Below are 20,307 nucleotides of genomic sequence, written 5' to 3'. Positions count from 1 at the left end.
CACTTAGATATAAATTATGTTTAGATACATATTAAAAACTATGTATATAGAAAAAACTAAAACTATATAGTAGTTGATATCAGGATTACATTTAGCACGACTGCACGAGTATCATTTGCCATTTATGACATTCAAACCTTGTCTTTTGTTCAATTCCTCGTCCCAGAACATTACACTTACACAAAACATAGCATAAGCTTCAAAACATCGTCAACAATACAAAATTTCTAAATTGTTTGTTTCTCCCTATGCACAAGGTCCAGAATTTTTTAATCTTAATAAACAGCTCAGCAGTTGATGCCACACTGCCTGACGTCCGGTCCCTTGGTCCTGACGATGAAGGGATCGATCCTGACCCAGAGCAGGGAGAAGATCGAGGCCAGCAGCACGGACCAGATGACAACGATGGTGGGCGTCCGGTTCTGGCGCCCCATGAGCCCCTTGAGGAACGGGTAGAGGTGGACGATGACCCAGAAGGCGAAGAAGAGCTTGCCGAAGAGGGGGCCCCAGGACTGGTACCCGTTGTTGATGGCGTCGGAGATGCCGGCCACGACGCCGATGATGTTGATGATGAGCAGCGTGGTGGGCGGGATGAGGAGCGTGGTCCACTTGAAGGCGTAGAGCTCGGCGAACTCGTCGTCCTCGTCGCCCGTGGCCTTGGAGGTGACGGTGAAGTTGGTGTCGATCCCGGCCAGGACCTTGAGCAGGCCCTGCACGACGGCGAAGAGATGCGCGGACACGCCGCCGATGACCCAGAACTGCTCGTTCCTCCACCACTCCTCGATGCTCACCCCGCTCCACCGCATCTCCAGGATGCCCGTCGCGAAGATGGACATGAAGAGCGCGATGAAGAACAAGCTGGCGAACGTGCTAATCTGCAGATTTTTCACATAGCAGGGTGTCAGGGGCTGGCAACATTCCAACCGGTGGTTAAGTTTCGGCGATGAAGGCGGTGGCACTGACCGACGGCATGATGAACTTGCCGGTGAGGAGGCAGACGGCGGGGAGGGTACAGTAGGCGAGCAGCGGGAGCGAGGTGAAGGGGTAGATGGTGGTGTTGATGTATGCGAAGCGCTCCAGCCACTTGAGGTTGCCGTTCTTGTAGCCGTACAGCAGCGGGCTGTGCCGGCTGAAGAAGATCTCCACGGACCCCAGCGCCCACCGGAGCACCTGGTTGAGACGGTCGGATAGATTGATCGGCGCCGACCCCTTGAACGCCGCCCGCTTCGGCATGCAGTACACGGAGCGCCACCCGCGGCAGTGCATCTTGAACCCCGTCAGGATGTCCTCCGTGATCGACCCGTAGATCCACCCAAGCTGCATTCAGGGCAGCACCAGCGGATCGGAACAGACATTGCAATTCATCACTGACACTGACCGGAGGATCAACGCATGCAGGGAGATTGCGAAATCGATGGTTTCATTCAGTGCCTTTACCTCCAGTCCCCAGTCGGTCTTGTCCTCGTAGCCGCAGCTGATGACATGGATGGCCTCCTTGAGGAGCGCGGCGGGGCTCGACGACGGAGGGACGCCGCCTTCCTCCATGAGCGTCGACGTGACGAACGCCGCGGACTGCCCGAACCGCTTCTCGAAGTTCATCTGGGACATGAGCATCTCCTTGTCACTGTCCACTCCTGAAACAAGGAAACAAACACAGGGTGTGCAACTCCATCAGTCTTCAGACACACCTAAAGACTTAACCGAATGTTGTGCAGGAGGTCTGAAACTCACCGATGTCCGCGGTGCCCTCCGGCAGCCCGTCCTTGGCGTGCTTGCGCTTCTTGCGGCCGAAGCACGGGCAGCAGTCGCAGGTCACCATCTTGGGCCTCTTTGGCCCCTTGGGAGGGTTGTAGCCGTAGAGCGCCTGCCGCCGGAACACGCACCCTGTCCCGACGTACACCGGGCCCTGGATGCCGTCCAGCCCCTTCATGTTGATCTGATTGATCACCAAGAGGAGGAGAACTACCAGTGTCAGAACTCAGAACCCATCGATCGCTCGATCGCTCGCTCATGGTTAATTTGATCTGCATGAGCCAACAGGAGGCTTACGTCGAAGAAGACGGTGTTCCTGTTAGCGTATCGGTCGTGCGCGTCGATGCCGTCGAACCTCTGCGGGAACTGCACGTAGCAGACCTTCCGGCCGACCTGAGGGTCCATGAGGAAGCACATGGACTCCCGGATGGCCTTGCTGTTGTTTATGTAGTGATCGCAGTCCAAGTTGAGCATGAAGGGCGCGTTGGTCAGCACGGCGGAGACGCGGATCTGTCGGAATTCGATCGGCAAACGAAAACTCGTTCAGTTCAGTTCAGTTCAGTTCAGAGAGTCTCGTCACTCGTCAGGCTGCTGGCATCGTTCGTTGCCTAGTCGTTCAGTTCAGTTGAGTACGTACCAGAGCGTTCATGGCGCCGGCCTTCTTGTGGTGCTGGAAGCCCGGGCGCTTCTCACGGGAGACGTACACGAGGCGGGGCAGCTCGTTGCCCTCGGTGTCGTGGCCGCCGCTGTGGCCCAGGAACACCTGGATCATGCCGGGGTGGTCGCGGGTGTTGTTCCCGGGCCACGGCGTGCCGTCCTTCATAATCCACCCTTCTGCCGGCACCTTCATGGCCTTGGCCACCAGCGCGTTGATGCGGACCTTGAACTCCTCGTACTCTCGCTGCCAGTAGTGAGTGCCAGATCAATCAGCCGGCATGAACGCACCCGATTTGATGAATTGATGATGTGCAGACAGACAGACTAGAGTACCTTCATGGCGCGGCGCTCCTGCACGAAGGTGGGCTGCACCTTGTCCTTGAGGTAGTCGACCTTGAGCGAGAAGTAGAACTCCGGCGCGCGGGGCTCGATGCTGAACTTCTTGCAGAACGGCACCCACTTGCGCGCGAACTCGGCCGTCTCCGACAGCGCCTCGAACGTCAGCATGGACGCGCCGTCGTCGGAGACGTAGCAGGAGACCTTGTCCACGGGGTAGTCCACGGCGAGGATGGAGAGCACGGTGTTGGCGGTCACCAGCGGCGGCTCCTTGAGCGGGTCCACTGTGCTCACGAAGAGGTCCACCGCCGACAGCAGCGACGGCTCCCCTTCCCTCTCGTACCGGAGGGTGAGGCGGTCCAGGTACGTCTCGCGGTCGATGGGGAACCACTTGGGGAACTGGTCCAGGATCCAGGAGATGGCGAACCAGATCTCGCAGATGATGGAGACGAGCCACAGCCCGATGGCGTCCGGGACGGGGTGCAGGATACGGTAGCGGAGGAAGAAGGCGAGCACGACGAGACGCACCACGATGACCATCCGGTACGGGTTCACCTTGCTCGACGCGATCGACACCTTCCGCGACAGTGGCTGCCTCGCCTCGTCGTCCCTGCTCAAGTTCAGGTGATGGATCAGTGCCTGTGTGTTGTTGGGAAAGGAAAGGATACGCTGTTGTCGCTGGAGGTGGTTGGAGGGAGGTTTACAGTGGCACGTCGGCGTCCATGTCTTCGGGATCGGCGCCGCCACCGAGGATGCCCTGCTTGGACTTCCAGTCGTCCATCCTCTCCTTCCAGCTCACTTCTTTCTTCTCGTCCCACTTGGCACTCCCTGGTGAAATCAAATCCATCCATCAGCTATATATAATGATCAAATCGATCTCGTATGATTATTTGAACTTGCTTTAAACCAACATTTAGCAAATTTGATGATGAACAGGGACGACGTACGAACCTGGCTCAGACACAGGGTAGGGATGGATGCGCTTGTGCAGGGAAGACGAGAGCTCGCCGTGGCCATACCCGTTGGTAATCGGAAACTCACCGCTCACCTGCATCATTTTTCATTTGCGATGGCTCGGTTAGAACTACTGTCACGTCAGTCGAGTGGGTGGAAGTGGAACTGGAAGGTGTTGCATGTCATGCATACATACCGGCACAGAGCGGGAGCCGGTGATGATGGGCGGGATCATCGGGGTGTTGTTGCCCTCGCCGTCGTCGGGGCCCCTCCCGTAGCTCATCTTGCCGTGCAGCATCGCCTCCGTGATCTGGCTGTTCTGCATGTTGCCCTCCAGCTGCTTCTGCTTCTCGTCGTCGATGTTGAACTCGTGCTCCAGGTCGTCGATGTCCTCCTCGTCATCGTCCCCGGCAACCCTCGGGCTCCCTTCGATCGTACGTTCGAGCAGATGTGAATCACCAAACTCAAGTTGACGACGGCGATCGAAGGCAAGAAATCAGTGGTAGAAATGTACTACGACGTACCCTTGAGGCGCTTGTAGCGCGTCTTGCACTGGGGGCAGTTCTGCGTGCCCTCCCGGCGCTCGTACTCGTAGCAGGGCCGGCACACGGGGAAGCCGCACTCGTTGCAGGCGACGAAGAGGTCGCCGTCCGCCGTGAGCCCGACCTCGTCGCCGCATATCTCGCACACCTGCCCACTCAGCGCCCGCAGCGGCTTGGGGTCTTCGTGGCCCCGGATCAGCACCAGCTCGTTCCGGTTGTGCGACCCGGCCACCAGCCCGGCGCTGGCCTCCATCGCGCACGGCGGCACCGACGAGCGGACGCCGGCCGGCGTGCTAGCTAGCTAGCTCTTGGCCTCCGAGCCCCTCTCAGGTGCTCGATCGATCGCGATGGCAAGGCAGGGCGACGCAGGTGTGGTGTGCGAGCGATGGCTCTGCCTTGTGGCAGGGGCTGCTAGCTATATGAATGTGAGAGGAGGTTTTGGCGGGTGGGAGAGGTGAGGGGTGGCTGTTCGATCGAGGGAGCGCGATTTGGTGCGCGCGTCGGCGCAGGGGGGATTCCGCTCGTGCGTCGCGGCGGGTGAGGGGGAGCTCGTGTTGGTTTGGTTGGGTGCGGCGTCCCCGTTGCCGCTAAGTGAAGCGAAATCCTCCGCCCTGCCGCTGCCGCTGCCGCTGCCGCCTGCGCTGGCTTGCGCCTTATGCTGCTGCCGTTGTCAGGCTGCGTCCGGACCAACCCCCTCCTCGACCAACCGAAACTTGGCTTTCCCGCCATCTCATTTTTTAACTTGCTGATACTACTTTCTTTTCCAGAAAACATTTCTGAGACTGATCAGCGTGGGGTTTCTTCATGAATTGGATTGTTTCTGGTTGAGAAAAGACACGTAGATGGGATTAGACATTTTCTCTTCCCATGGGACCTGCTATTGCTATGAAACAAGAGATTTTATATCACAAACTTTAGATTTAAGTTTATCAACTATTGGCCGGGTTTCCAACATTTAGCTACAAAGTACCTTGCTTTTCAACCTTCAAATATTAAAACCATTCAATTTTCAACTTGGTTTTTAAATAACCATAAATGGCTTGCAACTAAAATTTTTCTTAATTACACTGAGATGTAACTGTAACCTAAACAAAAAAAATTCCATACAAAAATACAATAGGACGAAGGTAAACTATTTTCAGTATGTCAATTAACTTAATTCACTCCATGCCAGAACTGATTTTATATATTGAATATATGGATGTGCAACTGAAGGGCTTCTAGAATATTTTTTTGAAGCCATAATAATATACTAATTTCCATAGTGAAAAATATTACATGGCTTTAAACAATTCTAAAATAAACTTTGATGCATATGAGTATTATTGAACACACATGTTTTTAAATCATCCAACATATGGGTTTTTATTGGAGTTACAATAATTTTTGTGGGTGTATTCAAGAACTGATGCTGTAAATTGCAAATCAAGTGTTTCAGTCCTCAATTGCATTTCATTTATTTTGTTAGTACAAAACTTGATCAAAGACACCTCTCAAATTGGAAGGATAAAAAGTCAAACATTGTAGGGTTGTGTTTGCTTCATCTTCTGAAAAGTGCTTCTACTGCCAAAAAGTAGGACGCCAACCAAACAAGAAGAACCTGGAACTGCTTTTGTGTAGTATACTTTTCGCAGCACCTTAGACTCCGAACACATTTTTTTCCCTCAAGGGCATATGCTCTTATGTTGTGGGCCACTAGATATGCATCTGGATGCGCACACATCAGGAGGGCTTTCAACTTTTCCAAATGGGATGGAAATGGAGATATGTTTTACAACTATTTCAAGGGAGAAAGAGAGATGGTAGATTTTATAGTTGTTTCAACCAAACAGTTTATAATTTTTTCACAGCACATAGTTCACAGCTGAACCAAACACACCCTAAGACCTCAAGACACTCAGTTGTTATATACATATCCTAATTGCGTGTCTGTTTAGTTATGATGCATGTGTGTGTGCGCGTGTGTGTGAAAAATCCTCATGGTGTTCGGAAGAGCCAACTTTATGAGTATTTTTCTATGTCCTTGTCGGGGTTTTCTCCTACCATTTTGTTTCAAACAAATGAATAGTTCTAATTTTTAAAGGATAAATCTCCTCTCTATCTCCCACCTTTTTTCCTCCTCTCCATGTGTATTTAAGCTATGGTATCAACCCTAGAGGCTAGAGTGAAGATGTCTTGTTCGTTATTGTTGTAACTCTTTACCCCATGTGTTAGTTTTGTTCGTTGTGTATATCTCAGTTAGTCATATTGACCCAAACAATCAAGGGAACCTCAGGTTCAGTTATTACTTGAGGGCCAAGGTGCAATCTCATTCGGTGGACATGATTCATATCTTGGTTACTGTGGAACAACTAGTATAGTGCATGTGCTAACGCTACGGCTTTATTTCAGGGATGAACATGGAAACAATCAAACAACGATTTTTATTTCCAGAGTTCAACTTTCACACAATTGTATATGACCATGTATATACAATCCGAGAAACACTTACACGTAACAAGACATAATAAAGTTATTTCTCGCATTAACCATATAATTTACAATCTGCCTAAGTCCTTAAACATGTCTTGGAGATCTTTATGGCCACTTCATACAAACTTCATCCCAAATAATCAAAGATGTCGTACCAAGTGTGGGGGTATTAACCCCTACACCCTTACGGCTAGGCTTGGGCCGGCCTGGATCAGAGGGTCCGGTCCACCAAAAGACGACGCGCAACCTGGCTAACCTGTTCGGAGTCCTGCGCAAGGAGTCAAGACAGATTTGGCGATCAAGCAAGACCCTGGTCGGTTAGAATAAGAATCCTTATCCGGCCACCTATGACAATTGTAACTGGCTAGGATTAGTTTCCAGATCTGTAACCCTGCCCCTCGGACTATATAAGGCGGGCAGGGGACCCCTCTAAAAAATATCTCTCATTGACATACAGCAATACAATCAGACGCAGGACGTAGGTATTATGCCTTCTTGGCGGCCGAACCTGGATAAAACCTCGTGTCTGTCTTGCGTCACCGTCTTGTTTGTGGCTTGCGCATCTGTCTGCCGATAATCTACTATCTTGGGCATACCCCTAGGTAGACTGTCGACCATATTTCGTCGACAGTGGCGTGCCAGGTAGGAGGTGTGCGTACTGCTCTCTAAGCGAACAAGATGGTCATCATCCCCGGCTCCATGGCAACACCGAACGGCTTCACGTTCACCGTCGGTCAGATCACCTGGACCACCGACTCCGATGACTTCATCGCCATGACCACGGAGGAGGCGCGAATTCAATCTGCGTCGACCGCTACTTCACCTGCATCGGCTACGGCTCCGACCACGGTGGATACGGCTCCGACCATGGTGGATACGGCTCCGACCACAGTGGATCTGACTCCGACCACGGTACATCTGGCTCCGACCACACTCGCGTCATCTTCAGCCACGCCGACAACCCGTCGTCCGCTTCCCCGCTACAAAGGGAAGCAGATCGACAACACCGACCTGCTCGACTCCATCGATCGGGTCGGCACCAAACTTGCTGAAACCCTAGCTCTGGTAAGTTCCATTCAAAGTCAACCTAATGAGCAGGTAACCGCTCCCCACAACAGATCTACCCGACCAGCTCGGGCCAGTCGTTCTGCACGACTCGGTACAGATCTCGTGGTCATATCTACTCCTGAAGGGCGCTCCGCTCGTCGCCGGCCAGCCTTCGCGATGGGTCTCCGGCTCTCCGAGTATGAAGCCTCGATGGAGAACTACCAGGCCCAGCCCTACGGCCTGCGAAACGCTACCTCCAACTATGCATATAATATACAATGCCGCTCAGATCTGTGTTTTATACATCGACCTCGGCCGAAGCCACGCAACTTCGTCAACATGATACGGATTGAGGATTATCAAGAAGGATCCATCCATACAATCCAAGAGGGTGACTCCAGCTCCTCGTCTGGCATCGCATCTAATGCCTCCGTCCACATCGAGCTCCAGCATCACGACAATGAAGGCATCGAATACGATCTGGATATCCCAGACCACACCCTAGGGTTCCCACAATTCCCGTCTTTCCCACCAAGGCGAGGAGATTTGATCAATGTTGTCAGTACTGATGAACCACCAGTAGTCGGCGAAACAGAACAAGAAAGGATTGCATGCGAGGCACGCAATATTGATCGATTTAATCGCTGACAAATCGAAGCCGAAGCAGAAGAGGAGGCACGACGCATAAGGGTCTAGCCACGCGACCTCAACAATGCCTTCGATAGGGTGGGGGACAAACAGGTCTTCAGGACTCCAAGCGCCAACGTGGCTGTTGCTATGGCGACAATGCAACGGCTACCCAATACCCCAGAAACCCAGGCAGTTCGTGATGAAATACAAGCTTATCTGACGGCTGCTATGGCCCAGACCGCAGAGATTGTAAATCAAGCCTGGGCTCCATCCGTCTCAGTCGAGTCAAGCCACAGCCGCCAGTACTCAAGTCGCTCACAGCCACCCAACCAATGTGGCTCGCGCAACAATGACCCATCAGAAAACCATCGAGGCGGAAACGGTGGCCATGATGGTGGTCGGGATGACAACTGCCGTCGGGAGGACAACCGCCGCGACGTCCGGGACGACAACCAACAAGACAACCGCGATAATCGCCGTGATAACCACGGTTGCAGGGCTAATCTAGATGGCAACCAAGATCACCGCGATGGCAATAACGATCTCCGCCATTACCTCGGAGGACGTGATCTGCGCGATCGCATCAACCAGAGAGCCAACGATCGTGCATCCCACGAAAGTTATCGCCGTATGGAATATGATACCACCCACGGCCCGCTAGGTTTGAAGCAGTTTACTCCGCACCTTCGCCAAGTCATATGGCCCAAGAACTTCAAGCTCAAAAAACTTCAGAAGTACGACGGTAAGGAGAACCCCGAATTATGGGTCATGCTCTACGAAACTACGTGCAGATCAGCCATGGCTGACGAGCACGTCATGTCTAACTACTTCCCAGTCGTTGTTGGCCATGCAGGTCACCAATGGCTGGTCAGCTTACCGGCAAACTACTTTGATTCTTGGCAAGAGCTCAAGCAAGCCTTCATCGACAACTTCATTGCTACTTGCGAGCAACCCAGCAACAAATATGATCTATAGCAGATCTGAGATTGGAAGGATGAGCCACTGCGAGAGTATGTCCAGCGTTTCTTAGAGATGCGCATCAAGGTCCCGTCAATCTCCGACAATGAGGCAATCGAGGCTTTCATCACTGGCCTACGCTTCCACGACGCCCTAAGGGATAAGCTCCTCCGCAAGAGACCTGAATCAGTTACAGCGCTCTTGGCCACTGCTAAGAAATATGCGGACGCCGACGACGCTAAAAAGATAATTATCGAAGAAACAGCAAGGGTTCCACGCTCCGACCACCACCCACACCGTGATGACTACCGCGGTAATCATGGTCGGAATGACAATTTTGACCGCCACAACCAGCGCAACGACTCCCGCGATCACCACGACCAGCGTAATCAGCGGCGTAACCGCCGTGACGATTACAGGGGCAAGCGTGCTCGAGAAGACGACGGCGAGGTCAACACCGTTAAAAAAGGTGGCGGGCGTCGTAACTACGAAGAAGACTACGCCAAAGCATTGAAAGGGCCCTGCCAGCTCCATCCCAAGTCAAACCACACCATAGAGAATTGCCATATTCTCAAGTCTATCTACACACGTCAACAGGCTTCGGATACATCCGATAAGCCTAATGATGCAGGGGAACAACGCAACAAGGATAACGATGGTACAATGACCAATCTATTTCATCCGTGAGGTGCTCAATGAATCCAAGACTAGGTACCCATAGATTCAGAAATTGATCTATGCCATACTGATAACATCCCGAAAGTTGAAACATTACTTTAACGGATATCGTGTGGTGGTCATGACTGAGTACCCTCTGCGAGACATCATTAGCAACAAGGATGCGAACGGGCGCATCGTCAAATGGGCAATGGAGCTATGCCCCTTCTCCTTGGAATTCACAAGCCATACTACAATCAAGTCTCAGGCACTCATCGATTTCATCGTCGAGTGGACAGACTTAAGCACGCCTGCCTCTTAGGGGCCCATTGAGTATTGGAAGATGTACTTCGACGGTTCTCTCAACATCGATGGCATAGGAGCAGGAGTCCTTTTCGTGTCACCATCCAAGGAGCATTTCCAGTACGTCCTCAGGATTTATTTCCCAGCATCTAATAATGCCGCTGAATACGAAGCATGCCTGCATGGTTTGCGCATTGCGGTCAAGCTCGATGTTAAACGTCTCTATGTCTATGGAGACTCAGCTCTGGTCATCAACCAACTCAACAAGGACTGGGACACGACCAGCGAAAGGATGGATGCATACTGCAAATCGATCAGAAAGCTGGAAGGCATGTTTTATGGCATCGAGTACATACATGTGGTACGGGACAAAAATCAAGCAGCAGATGTGCTGTCAAAGTTAGGATCATTCTGAGCCAAAGTCCCACATGGCGTATTTGTCCAAGACCTGCTCATGCCTTCCATCGAGGAGGAAGATCCCACGGTCGATAAGCCTCTAGACAAGCAATTGGTGGCTACGGTTCTGGCGTCGAGCACCACTGAGCCACCTCTGACCACTCATGAGCCCGACTAGAGAGTACCTTTCATCAAGTACCTGACAGATGGCAGCGGTTACACTGATCGGATAGAAAACAAGCACCTGATGCGTCGCAGTAAGCAGTATCTGCTCGTCGATGGCAAGTTATGGCGCAGGAACGCAAAGGAGGAAATATTGATGGTGAACATCTCCTAGACCAAATCCACTCTAGCTCCTACGGCAACCACGCGGCCTCAAGAACACTGGTCGGCAAGGCTTTTCGAGCAGGGTTCTATTGGCCATCAGCGGTAGCTGATGTAGAGAAGCTAGTCTGGCACTGTGAGGGTTGTCAGTTCTTCGCCAAAAGAATCCACATACCAGCACATGAGATCCAGACAATACCAGCCTCTTGGCCCTTCGCATGCCGGGGACTGGATATGATTGGGCCCTTCAAACCGGCTCCTAGGAAATTTACATGTGTCTTTGTGCTGATTGACAAATTTTCTAAGTGGATAGAGTACATGCCTCTGATACAGGCATCCTTAGAAAAGGCTGTCACATTCCTCGACCAGGTCATCCACCGCTTCGGCATACCCAACAGTATCATCACTGATCTGGGTACTCAGTTCATCGGGAACGCTTTTTGGGACTTCTGCGATGAAAGGAGCATAGTAGTAAAATACGTCTCGGTGGCGCACCCTAGAGCTAACGGACAGGTCAAGTGGGCAAACGGTATGATTTTGGACGCATTGAAGAAGAGGATGTATAGAGAAAATGACAAAGCTCCCGGAAGATGGCTCAAAGAGTTACCAGTCATGGTCTGGGGCCTCAGAACCCAGCCTAGTCGTAACACCGGCGTCTCACCATACTTTATGGTTTACGGCACTGAGGCAGTTCTCCCAGCAGATATAGCTTTCAGATCAGCATGGGTCAAAAACTTTGACGAAGGCAAGGTCAACGAAATGCGAGAGCTAGAAGTGAATAGTGCAGAAGAGAAGCGGCTCGATTCTTGCTTACGTACAGCCAAATACCTTGCTGTTTTGTGTAGGTACTACAACAAGAACGTTAAAGAGCGGTTCTTCATGGTCAGGGACTTGGTCCTGAAGTGGAAGACGAATCAGGCTGGTGTCCATAAACTCGCAACTCCATAGGAAGGGCCCTTCATGATCAAGGAAGTCACATGACCAACATCTTACAGGTTAGCTCACCTGGACGGTACGGACGTACCAAATTTGTGGCACATCGACAAGCTTAGGCGTTTCTATGCTTAACTGCTGAGATATGTACTCCTCTTGTACTTTTGATTTAATTCAATAAAGCTATTATGATTTCTCCGACCACTATGATTGTGTCACTTCGAATTTTATAGTTATTCTAACTTAGCCAGTCAAAGCCGACCACCATTCCTTCCCGGGTTTTCGGAGCAGGCCCTGTCTCTGGTTCCTCCCAACGCGTGCATTGGATCCACTCTCTACGCTATGGGTGATCGGCAGGTCCCCCCTGGTTTGACTTGTTCGCATCTATGTGTGCACAGGTCACGCACCTCACACTCCGACCACACGCCAAATTAGGTTCGTACAAACTTTTTAGGATGACGTGTCGAGTAAACTGGTACAACTAAACAGAACGCTAACATGTTCTCACTTAGTTACACCAACATGAGTTTCAAGCTTAAATATGTTTCATACAAAACAAATAAGCTTATAATGACATACAGTTACATTATTACAAGCTTGCCTGAAGAGGTACAAGTTTACAATAACACAACTACATCCTTCTTCTACAGCTCTAGCCTATCCTATTGGCTAGTCGGGGCACGCGGCACCTGCTGCTCGCTACTTCTGACATCCCGCTCGAGTCTTGGGGACTCTTATACTGGTCGAGCTGAAGAGGATGGCCCCACCAATGCCTGGCTGGTCGAGACCGCAGGCTTCACCAGTTGGCTCACAACCGATGGCGTGTCCAGCTAGCTTGTTGATGGCGTACCCTGTATAGGTGCTGTCCCACCTCCACATAGGTTAATGTCGCCAATTATCTTTGAAGATAGGTCCAGCTAGGTCATTCGAAGCTCCTCAGCCTTGTCTGGATCTACCTCCTTCGGGTACCCAGCCTCTAGGTGCTTGAGATCGATCAGGGGGTAGTGGGCACGTACCATGCTTAGCACATGTGCGCCTGTGTACTCACCCACCTCCTTCACGAACTCTTGGAACCATTCCCATGCCTTTTGGCATCTCTCGACCAGTCTGAGCTGCGGCGTCCTCGGTACTTCCTCTGTAAGCGCTGGGTCGATAAGGTTGAGGACGGGCAAAATGCCAGTTGCCACTTCCTGGCACTGGTTCTTCCATGTGTCCCGATCCTCGGTGATCTCTAGACATCGCGCCTTCCAGCCATCACGATCTTTCATCACGGTTTCCAGATGCTTCTTGGCATTGACTTTCAAAACTACAAACTACACAAGACATTAAAATGTCACGCCACGACAAGATAACACGGGCAACAGAATGAGCAAGGTGGTCTAGAACACTTACTTTTCAGTTCCTCCTTCATCTTGTTTGTGCGGTCCCAGAGTTGCGACTGGTCGTGCGCCAGTTTCTTGTTGTCCACCGTCAGGCGACCACACTCTATAGCCACATGACTGTTCTCCTCTTGGAGACGGACTACTTCGACTTCTAAGCCTACACTACAGCTGTTACTACCAACAATGCAACAACACGTGTCATGCACTTGTTGTGATAAAGTGACAACTTACTTGTTTTTTCCTGCTCTTTGTTACTAAGCTGGACGACCAGGTTCTGGTTCTATGCCTCTTACTCCATCCTCTCCTGGTTGGCGTCCTCAAGTTGGTGGCACAAGCGTTCCACCTTGGCCACCAGTTCTCTATTGCTTGCTGTGATCCCCTCAATCTGGTCGAAGCACTTCTTTTGGTACCTTGCGGTCTTCATTAAGTCCTGCATGTACAAAATCTAAGTTAGACAAGTTTGACTAGATAGTAGGATAAAGTGGTCATGCAAAACATACCTGGACTTCCGTCACCAGACGTTTTGCCGCTCGTTCAACTTTCATGGTCTCTTCGACCTCTGGGATTTCTTCATGGACAACCCATTGGTCGTTCCGCCAGCGCGACACATATACATGTTGTCATTTGTCCTGGGGATGGCCGAGGACCTCCTCTACTTTGTCCTCTTCGGCCTCTTGTTTGGGTAGCGGCGTTGGTCTGGAGTTTGTAGCCTCTACGATCACTATGGCTTTCCCACGGGCCATAGCATCGGCAAACATGCTCTGTGCCACCTCCGTCTACTGCTCCATGATTTGGTCTATTACCTTTGGCGCTGATGTGTCCCCCTCAGTAGGGTTAGTGCTCGGAGCACCTGTACTTGGCTCGGCTCTCCCCTCGACCACCTGCTCGGGGACTGTTGTCTAGCCACTCATCTGCTGAGGCTCTGGCAGACTTTCTACTATAGGTTCCTCCATAGCCGACTGCTGGGCAGTTTTCTTTGGGATTGCTGGCGGAGCCATGTTGCACCTGGCTAGCTGGTCAAGATTTTCGGTGGACGCTGACCTAATATATCAGAGATAAGTTCAGAAGACAACAGTATTCAATATAAATTGTAAGCTTACATCAAGGTTACAAATACTTACAGCTTGGAAGCATGGAATGATGTGGCGAAGGCACGTCTCTTCGTCCGTGCTTGCTCCACGTGCTCTGCGGGTGCCACCGGGTCTCTTTCCATGACCAGTACTGGCGCTGGGGCTTGATGCTCGACCCCTTTGCCGCTTGTCCTCTGCATTGCAGTGGTCGGTGATGCGAGTCCCACTGGCACGAAGGAGCCACCCTGCTTCGTCGACTCCAGTTGTCTCCTCCTCTTTCGAGGGACGAGTCGGAAGATGTCTGCATCCTCTGTTTCATCATCTGACAATGTAAAGATGGCCTGACGATGCTTGCTGGCCGCTGGCCGCTTACCAGCAGCCCTGGCCGTTGCCTCCTCCCCAACTCCGAGTATGGCCCAGTCGACGTCTTCGATCCTAGCGCTGGTCTGGGCGGTTGGCCCGGCAACTTGCGGCCAATCCACACCAGGGGGTGGAGACACGAACACTGCTGCTCTATCACGACCATTAATCTAGGAAACATAAAGGCGATAACACAGTAAGTTTCTGTTATAACATAACACTACGGGTACAAGGCAGCATAATTTACCTTTGGGGGAGGTCGGGCCAGCTTGAAAGCGTGCTCGATGTCGCTCAACCTAACATAATTTGGATTAGCTAAGTTGAATAGCTCTCCAATCCTAGCTTTGACTTCTATCTTGTCAAGCGCTTCTTGCCTGGTCCTCGTTGGGTCTGTGCTGCCTTGGTACTCATAGCTAGGATGTACCCTCCTCTGGCAAGGCTGAATCCTTCGGCTGATGAAGTTCCCGACCATGCTTGGACCGTCCAGTTTCTTCCATGGGATCATCCCAAGAAGTTCTGAGATCTGTTCCAAGTGCTCGGGCTTCTCCGACCAGCTGTTCTTCTTCTCCGGAATGAAACCCACGTCGCACAATGTGATCGTGTTTGGCTCCTCGTGGATGTAGAACCACTTCTTGTACTAGTCGTCCAGCGATGTGTTCCAAGGGCAGTGCAAGTACTAGGCCTTCATCTCGTCACGCAGATTGAGGTACACACCTCTGGCTATCTTCGAGCCACCGCTTCCTTTCTTCCGCAGATAGAAAAGATGGCGAAAGAGGTCGAAATGGGGCTGGAAGCCACCATATGCTTCGCAAAGATGGATGAAGGTGGAGATAAGAAGAATCGAGTTAGGATGCAGATTGCAAATCCCAATCTCGTAATACAAACAGAGCCCCTGAAGGAAAGGGTGCACTGGAACCCCAAAACCCTACTTGAAGAAATCCTCGAAAACCACAATCTCACCTGGTTGTGGATCGGGGTAGCCTTCTCCTTTCGGCGCGTGCTATCCTGAGAGTGCCTTGTTGTGGAGTACTCCCATGATGATGAGGTCTTCGATGGTCTGCTCGTTGCTCCTTGACTTCCACCACTCCTTCGCCATGACTCCAGCTTTCTTCTAGGCGTCTCTCTTTGCCATGAATCCGCCCTTGCTAAGGGGGTGGATATGGTGGAGGGGTGATTGGTGATGATCTTGGAGGTATAGGGTTTGGCAAGAGGAAGAAGAAGGCTGCGGCGGCGAATGGTAATGGGGATCGGTAAAAAGTAACTTACCAGTTCTATGCTTATAAATAACCAAGAGTTCCGCCGTTTCATCTGCCCGAGATTCTTGGGAGACGTGCGCACGCACCGTAGATGGTTGTTTTCACAACCTCAAGATCTATGCCAATATTTGCGCCCCTTCGTTACTAGTGTACGCACCTCTTCGTTCCTAGTGTGAGAGGGCCCACACTGACGCACCTCCTTGCAGGTGCCAAGCGACTGTTTGCTTGAAAGGGCAAGAAGGCAGTATGATGTGCTATACCCGTCTGCTTTTTTGACCAAACGTGTCAGATTGGACTTGACAGAGAAAGAAGATAAATAAATACACCAAATAATAGTACAAGCGGTATTCGTTTCTTCGCTACATGTCTCGTGCTCAGGGATGGTCTAGACCACTACCGTGCTCAGGGACTATCCAGACCACTAACGTGCTCAGGGACTGCCTCGACCACTGTCGTGCTCAGGGACTGTTCCGATCACTATTATGCTCGGGGACTGCTCCGACCACTACCGTGCTTAGGGACTGCCCAGACCACTATCGTGCTCGGAGATTGCCTAGACCACTACCATGCTCGGGGACTGCCCAGACCACTACCGTGCTCGGGGACTACCCCGACCACTACCATGCTCGGGGACTGTTCCGAAGAATGCTCGGTGATTGCTCTCCTCTGCTACATGTGATTTGTACTCACATACAGTTGAGAGAAATTTATTTAGACCCTGGCACCACGTGACTGTGTCACCTACTACCAGGCTCGGGGACTAAGTGGGCACACTTCACCTTATAGTGAATGTGTTTATTTAATTGACCCCTATGCTTTGATTGATTGTCAGGATTACTATCGTGCTCGGGAACTGTCCCGACCACTGCTCGGAGACCGCTCTCCTCGGCTACATGTGATTTGTGCTCGCATACAATTGAGAGACATTTATTTAGACCTTGCTACAAGGCTTATACTTTGCCTTCCAGCAAGCTCGGGGACTACATCGGTACGATACATCTGCCGGTGCATCTCGTATCGCTTGTATTATGATTGGATTTTCAACTTAAATGGGAATTCTTTTTAGACCCTGGCACCACGTGTCTACGTCACCTACTACCAGGCTCGGGGACTAAGTGGGTACACTTCACCTTACGGTGAATATGTTTATTTAATCGACCCCTACGCTCTGACTGTTGGCCATAACAACTACTGTACAAGGGTCACTTACATTTCTTTTCAGAAATACAAGTGGGCACACTTGATCAGGAAAGAAATCTTTTTCTTTTTTCTTTAAAAGCACCATGCATTCTTCAGACAACCGGGATTTTCGGCTATAATCGTGGTCTACTGCTCTCTATACTGATCAGAATGTTGGCGCATTTGATTGGTCAATGTTTCAATCAGTTGCAAATGACATGAAGACGGATTGCATTAGTCGAAGGAGATCAAACGGCGTGTCGCAGCATAATACATGGTGCTCGGGGACTAGCTGTGGGGGTATTAACCCCTATACCCTTACGGCTAGGCTTGGGCCGGCCCGGATCAGAGGGTCCGGTCCACCAAAAGACGACGCGCGGCCCGGCTAACCTGTTCGGAGTCCTGCGCAAGGAGTCAAGACAGATTTGGTGATCAAGCAAGACCCTGGTCGGTTAGAATAGGAATCCTTATCCGGCCACCTATGGTAATTGTAACTGGCTAGGATTAGTTTCCAGATCTGTAACCCTGCCCCCCGGACTATATAAGGCGGGCAGGGGACCCCTCTAAAAAATATCTCTCATTGACATACAACAATACAATCAGACGCAGGACGTAGGTATTACGCCTTCTTATCGGCCGAACCTGGATAAAACCTCGTGTCTGTCTTGCGTCACCGTCTTGTTTGTGGCTTGCGCATCTGTCTGCCGATAATCTACTACTTTGGGCATACCCCTAGGTAGACTGCCGACCATATTTCGTCGACACCAAGCTTCTTAAAGTAGATATAGCTTCTTAAAGTAACTCTATAATTCACTTTTGATAAATGAAAGAAAAAAATGTATTTGATCTTTTTTAAAATTAAATAGTAGATATAGTCGTAAATATATGTGCGCAACCACGATGGATATTTATCTGGTTGTTCCTCGGTTTCTCTCTCTCTCCCATCCTGTTTTTCTTTCTTCAGATGATTTTCGGGTATTAGAAAGCTAACTAATGAAAATTATTGGACAAAAGAAAAAAAACATTTTTTCTTGGCATAATCAACTGATTTATCAAGTAAGTTTTAAGTACTCCATCTGTTTTAAATTGTAAGCCATTCCAGCTTTTCTAGATACATACTCTCTCCATTCCAAATTATAAGTCGCTTTGACTTTTTTGGTTCATCTATTTTGCTATGTATCTAGATATATTATTATATCTAAATGCATAACAAATTAGATGTACCAAAAAAATCAAAGCGACTTATAATTTGGAATAGAGAAAGTAGTTTTCACTATGTATATAGACATAATGTATATTTAGGTGCATAGCAAAAGCTATATATCTAAAAATTAGAACAAAACTAATTGTCTCTAGCTTGCGTGTTCAATTTCATAATAGCCTTTTATTTTCATAATCACGTGTCAAGTCGGTTCGTTTATTTTGTAAACTCGGTCGGGGCGTGTAGTGTGTAACTTTTGTAACACAGTGGTCTAACTCCACTCGGATATTTCTTCTATTTTTTTTTAAATAGGCAAAACCAAATGTGCTAAACCTCTTCATCGATCTCCTCTCTGTGGGCCCGGACTATAAGTGACCCATTTTGCTTCCTTGTCCGCCGTTGGTATTTTATGAGAAGAAAGGGGTAGACCTTTCCAGGTTTAGCCATGCTGCAGACGCTCCACTGCTCCTACTGACGCGTGGGGTCACCAGACCAGGTCCCACGTGTTCTTGACGGAAACATGCGAGTGGGTATGTTGGTAGGTCTGTCGCTATTCCTTATTGACGCAATACTAGAACAACACGGAGAGTTTTGGAAGGGGCGCGTCAGATGGGGCCGGGCTCGACGTTGGGTTTTCTATTATAATGACAATTCTGGAAATTGCCTTGATCGAGTCACGGATCCCTCCTTCCTATTTGCCTTGACTGACTTCCATATTTGCCTTGATTGACTTTCATTTGTTTTTATTTTACCGTAGACTGCGGGATGTGCTGGAAATTGCCTTGATCGGAGTCACGGATCCCTTCTTCCTATTTGCCTTGACTGACTTTCATATTTGCCTTGATTGACTTCCATTGGTTTCCATTTTATCGTAGACTGCGGGATGTGTGAGGCGTGCGTTGAAGCCTGGGTGGGAGAGATCAAAATAGCGTTGGCCATCGGATCAAGTTGAAGCCTGTGAGAAAGGATTATAAGCCATATATTTTAATAATACGGTAATCCTAAGTACAATTTCGTTGGTGCACAATGGTTGTAGTCTCTCAGCAGGGGACCTTTTTTTTGGGAGACCTAGTATAGTTTTGATTGGTCCTTTGTAGTAGAGATAAGACTTGGGTCAGGGCAAGATGAGTCCATTTTTTGTTTGGATGAGGATAGACCGGCTAATTATGGCATGTGGGCCTACTTGACATTTATTCCTTTGTGAAAAAATATAATCATGTGCTCATTTGTATATTTAATTGCAACAGATACAATAATACAATCATGTCACAAATTAGAGATAAATGGTCGGGAAGACAAAATCATTTGAAGATTGCTAACAAAAAAAGCTAAGCACTTAATGCTATTGACCACATAAACGGCAACTAATCTAGTGTACTCCCTTTGTCCTCAAATATAAGGACCCTAAAAATTATAAATTATAAAAATATAATTTATAACGTACCAATGATACTAATTTGATGTCATAACTATTTTTTTTTATTTCTATAATTTTGATCAGAGTTAACACGTTTTGACTTAGGCCCTGAAGGCTACTTATGGAGGATTGAGGTAGCATGAAGAAGCAAGACGACTCTCCTAAAGGTCGAGAATGCAGTGGATGCCTTAAGGTATAACAAGAAAGCCCAAGGTTAGAGACCATGAGAGTACAAAGGTCCATGCATGTGGGCAGAAGCCTTTGGGGTCTCAAGGTTTGAATCGATGCCGACCTCGGCGGACTGGGCGCTGCTGCGCTAGCCTAATGAATTGAGGCAGGTGTAGCTGACGCGGGCTGCAGGATCAACGGCTCTAAAGTGGACAAAAGATCATTGTACCCCTTGAATATGGCAGGAATGTAGGGTGGACTGTAGAAAATATGGAGAGATTGTTTGCCTCTCCTATAAATGTCCCATTTATAAC

General features: G+C 49.8%; 1 protein-coding gene across 1 annotated transcript; it reads right to left on the bottom strand.

The window, feature by feature from the left end:
• Positions 1–85: 85 nt before the first annotated feature.
• LOC136549855 (cellulose synthase A catalytic subunit 9 [UDP-forming]) lies at positions 86–4,805 on the bottom strand. The gene is made up of 11 exons (XM_066541282.1): positions 4,224–4,805; positions 3,896–4,125; positions 3,697–3,793; positions 3,450–3,573; positions 2,743–3,355; positions 2,390–2,653; positions 2,050–2,262; positions 1,732–1,936; positions 1,438–1,634; positions 964–1,317; positions 86–875 (listed from the first exon to the last, which is right to left on the bottom strand). Exons 1-11 carry the CDS (start codon positions 4,492–4,494, stop codon positions 288–290), a joined length of 3,156 nt encoding a protein of 1,051 aa, XP_066397379.1. The 5' UTR covers positions 4,495–4,805; the 3' UTR covers positions 86–287.
• Positions 4,806–20,307: the final 15,502 nt, after the last annotated feature.

Source organism: Miscanthus floridulus, chromosome 4, assembly GCF_019320115.1.
Source record: "Miscanthus floridulus cultivar M001 chromosome 4, ASM1932011v1, whole genome shotgun sequence".
NCBI classification, from domain to species: domain Eukaryota; kingdom Viridiplantae; phylum Streptophyta; class Magnoliopsida; order Poales; family Poaceae; genus Miscanthus; species Miscanthus floridulus.
This window is presented reverse-complemented; position numbering and strand designations above follow the sequence as displayed.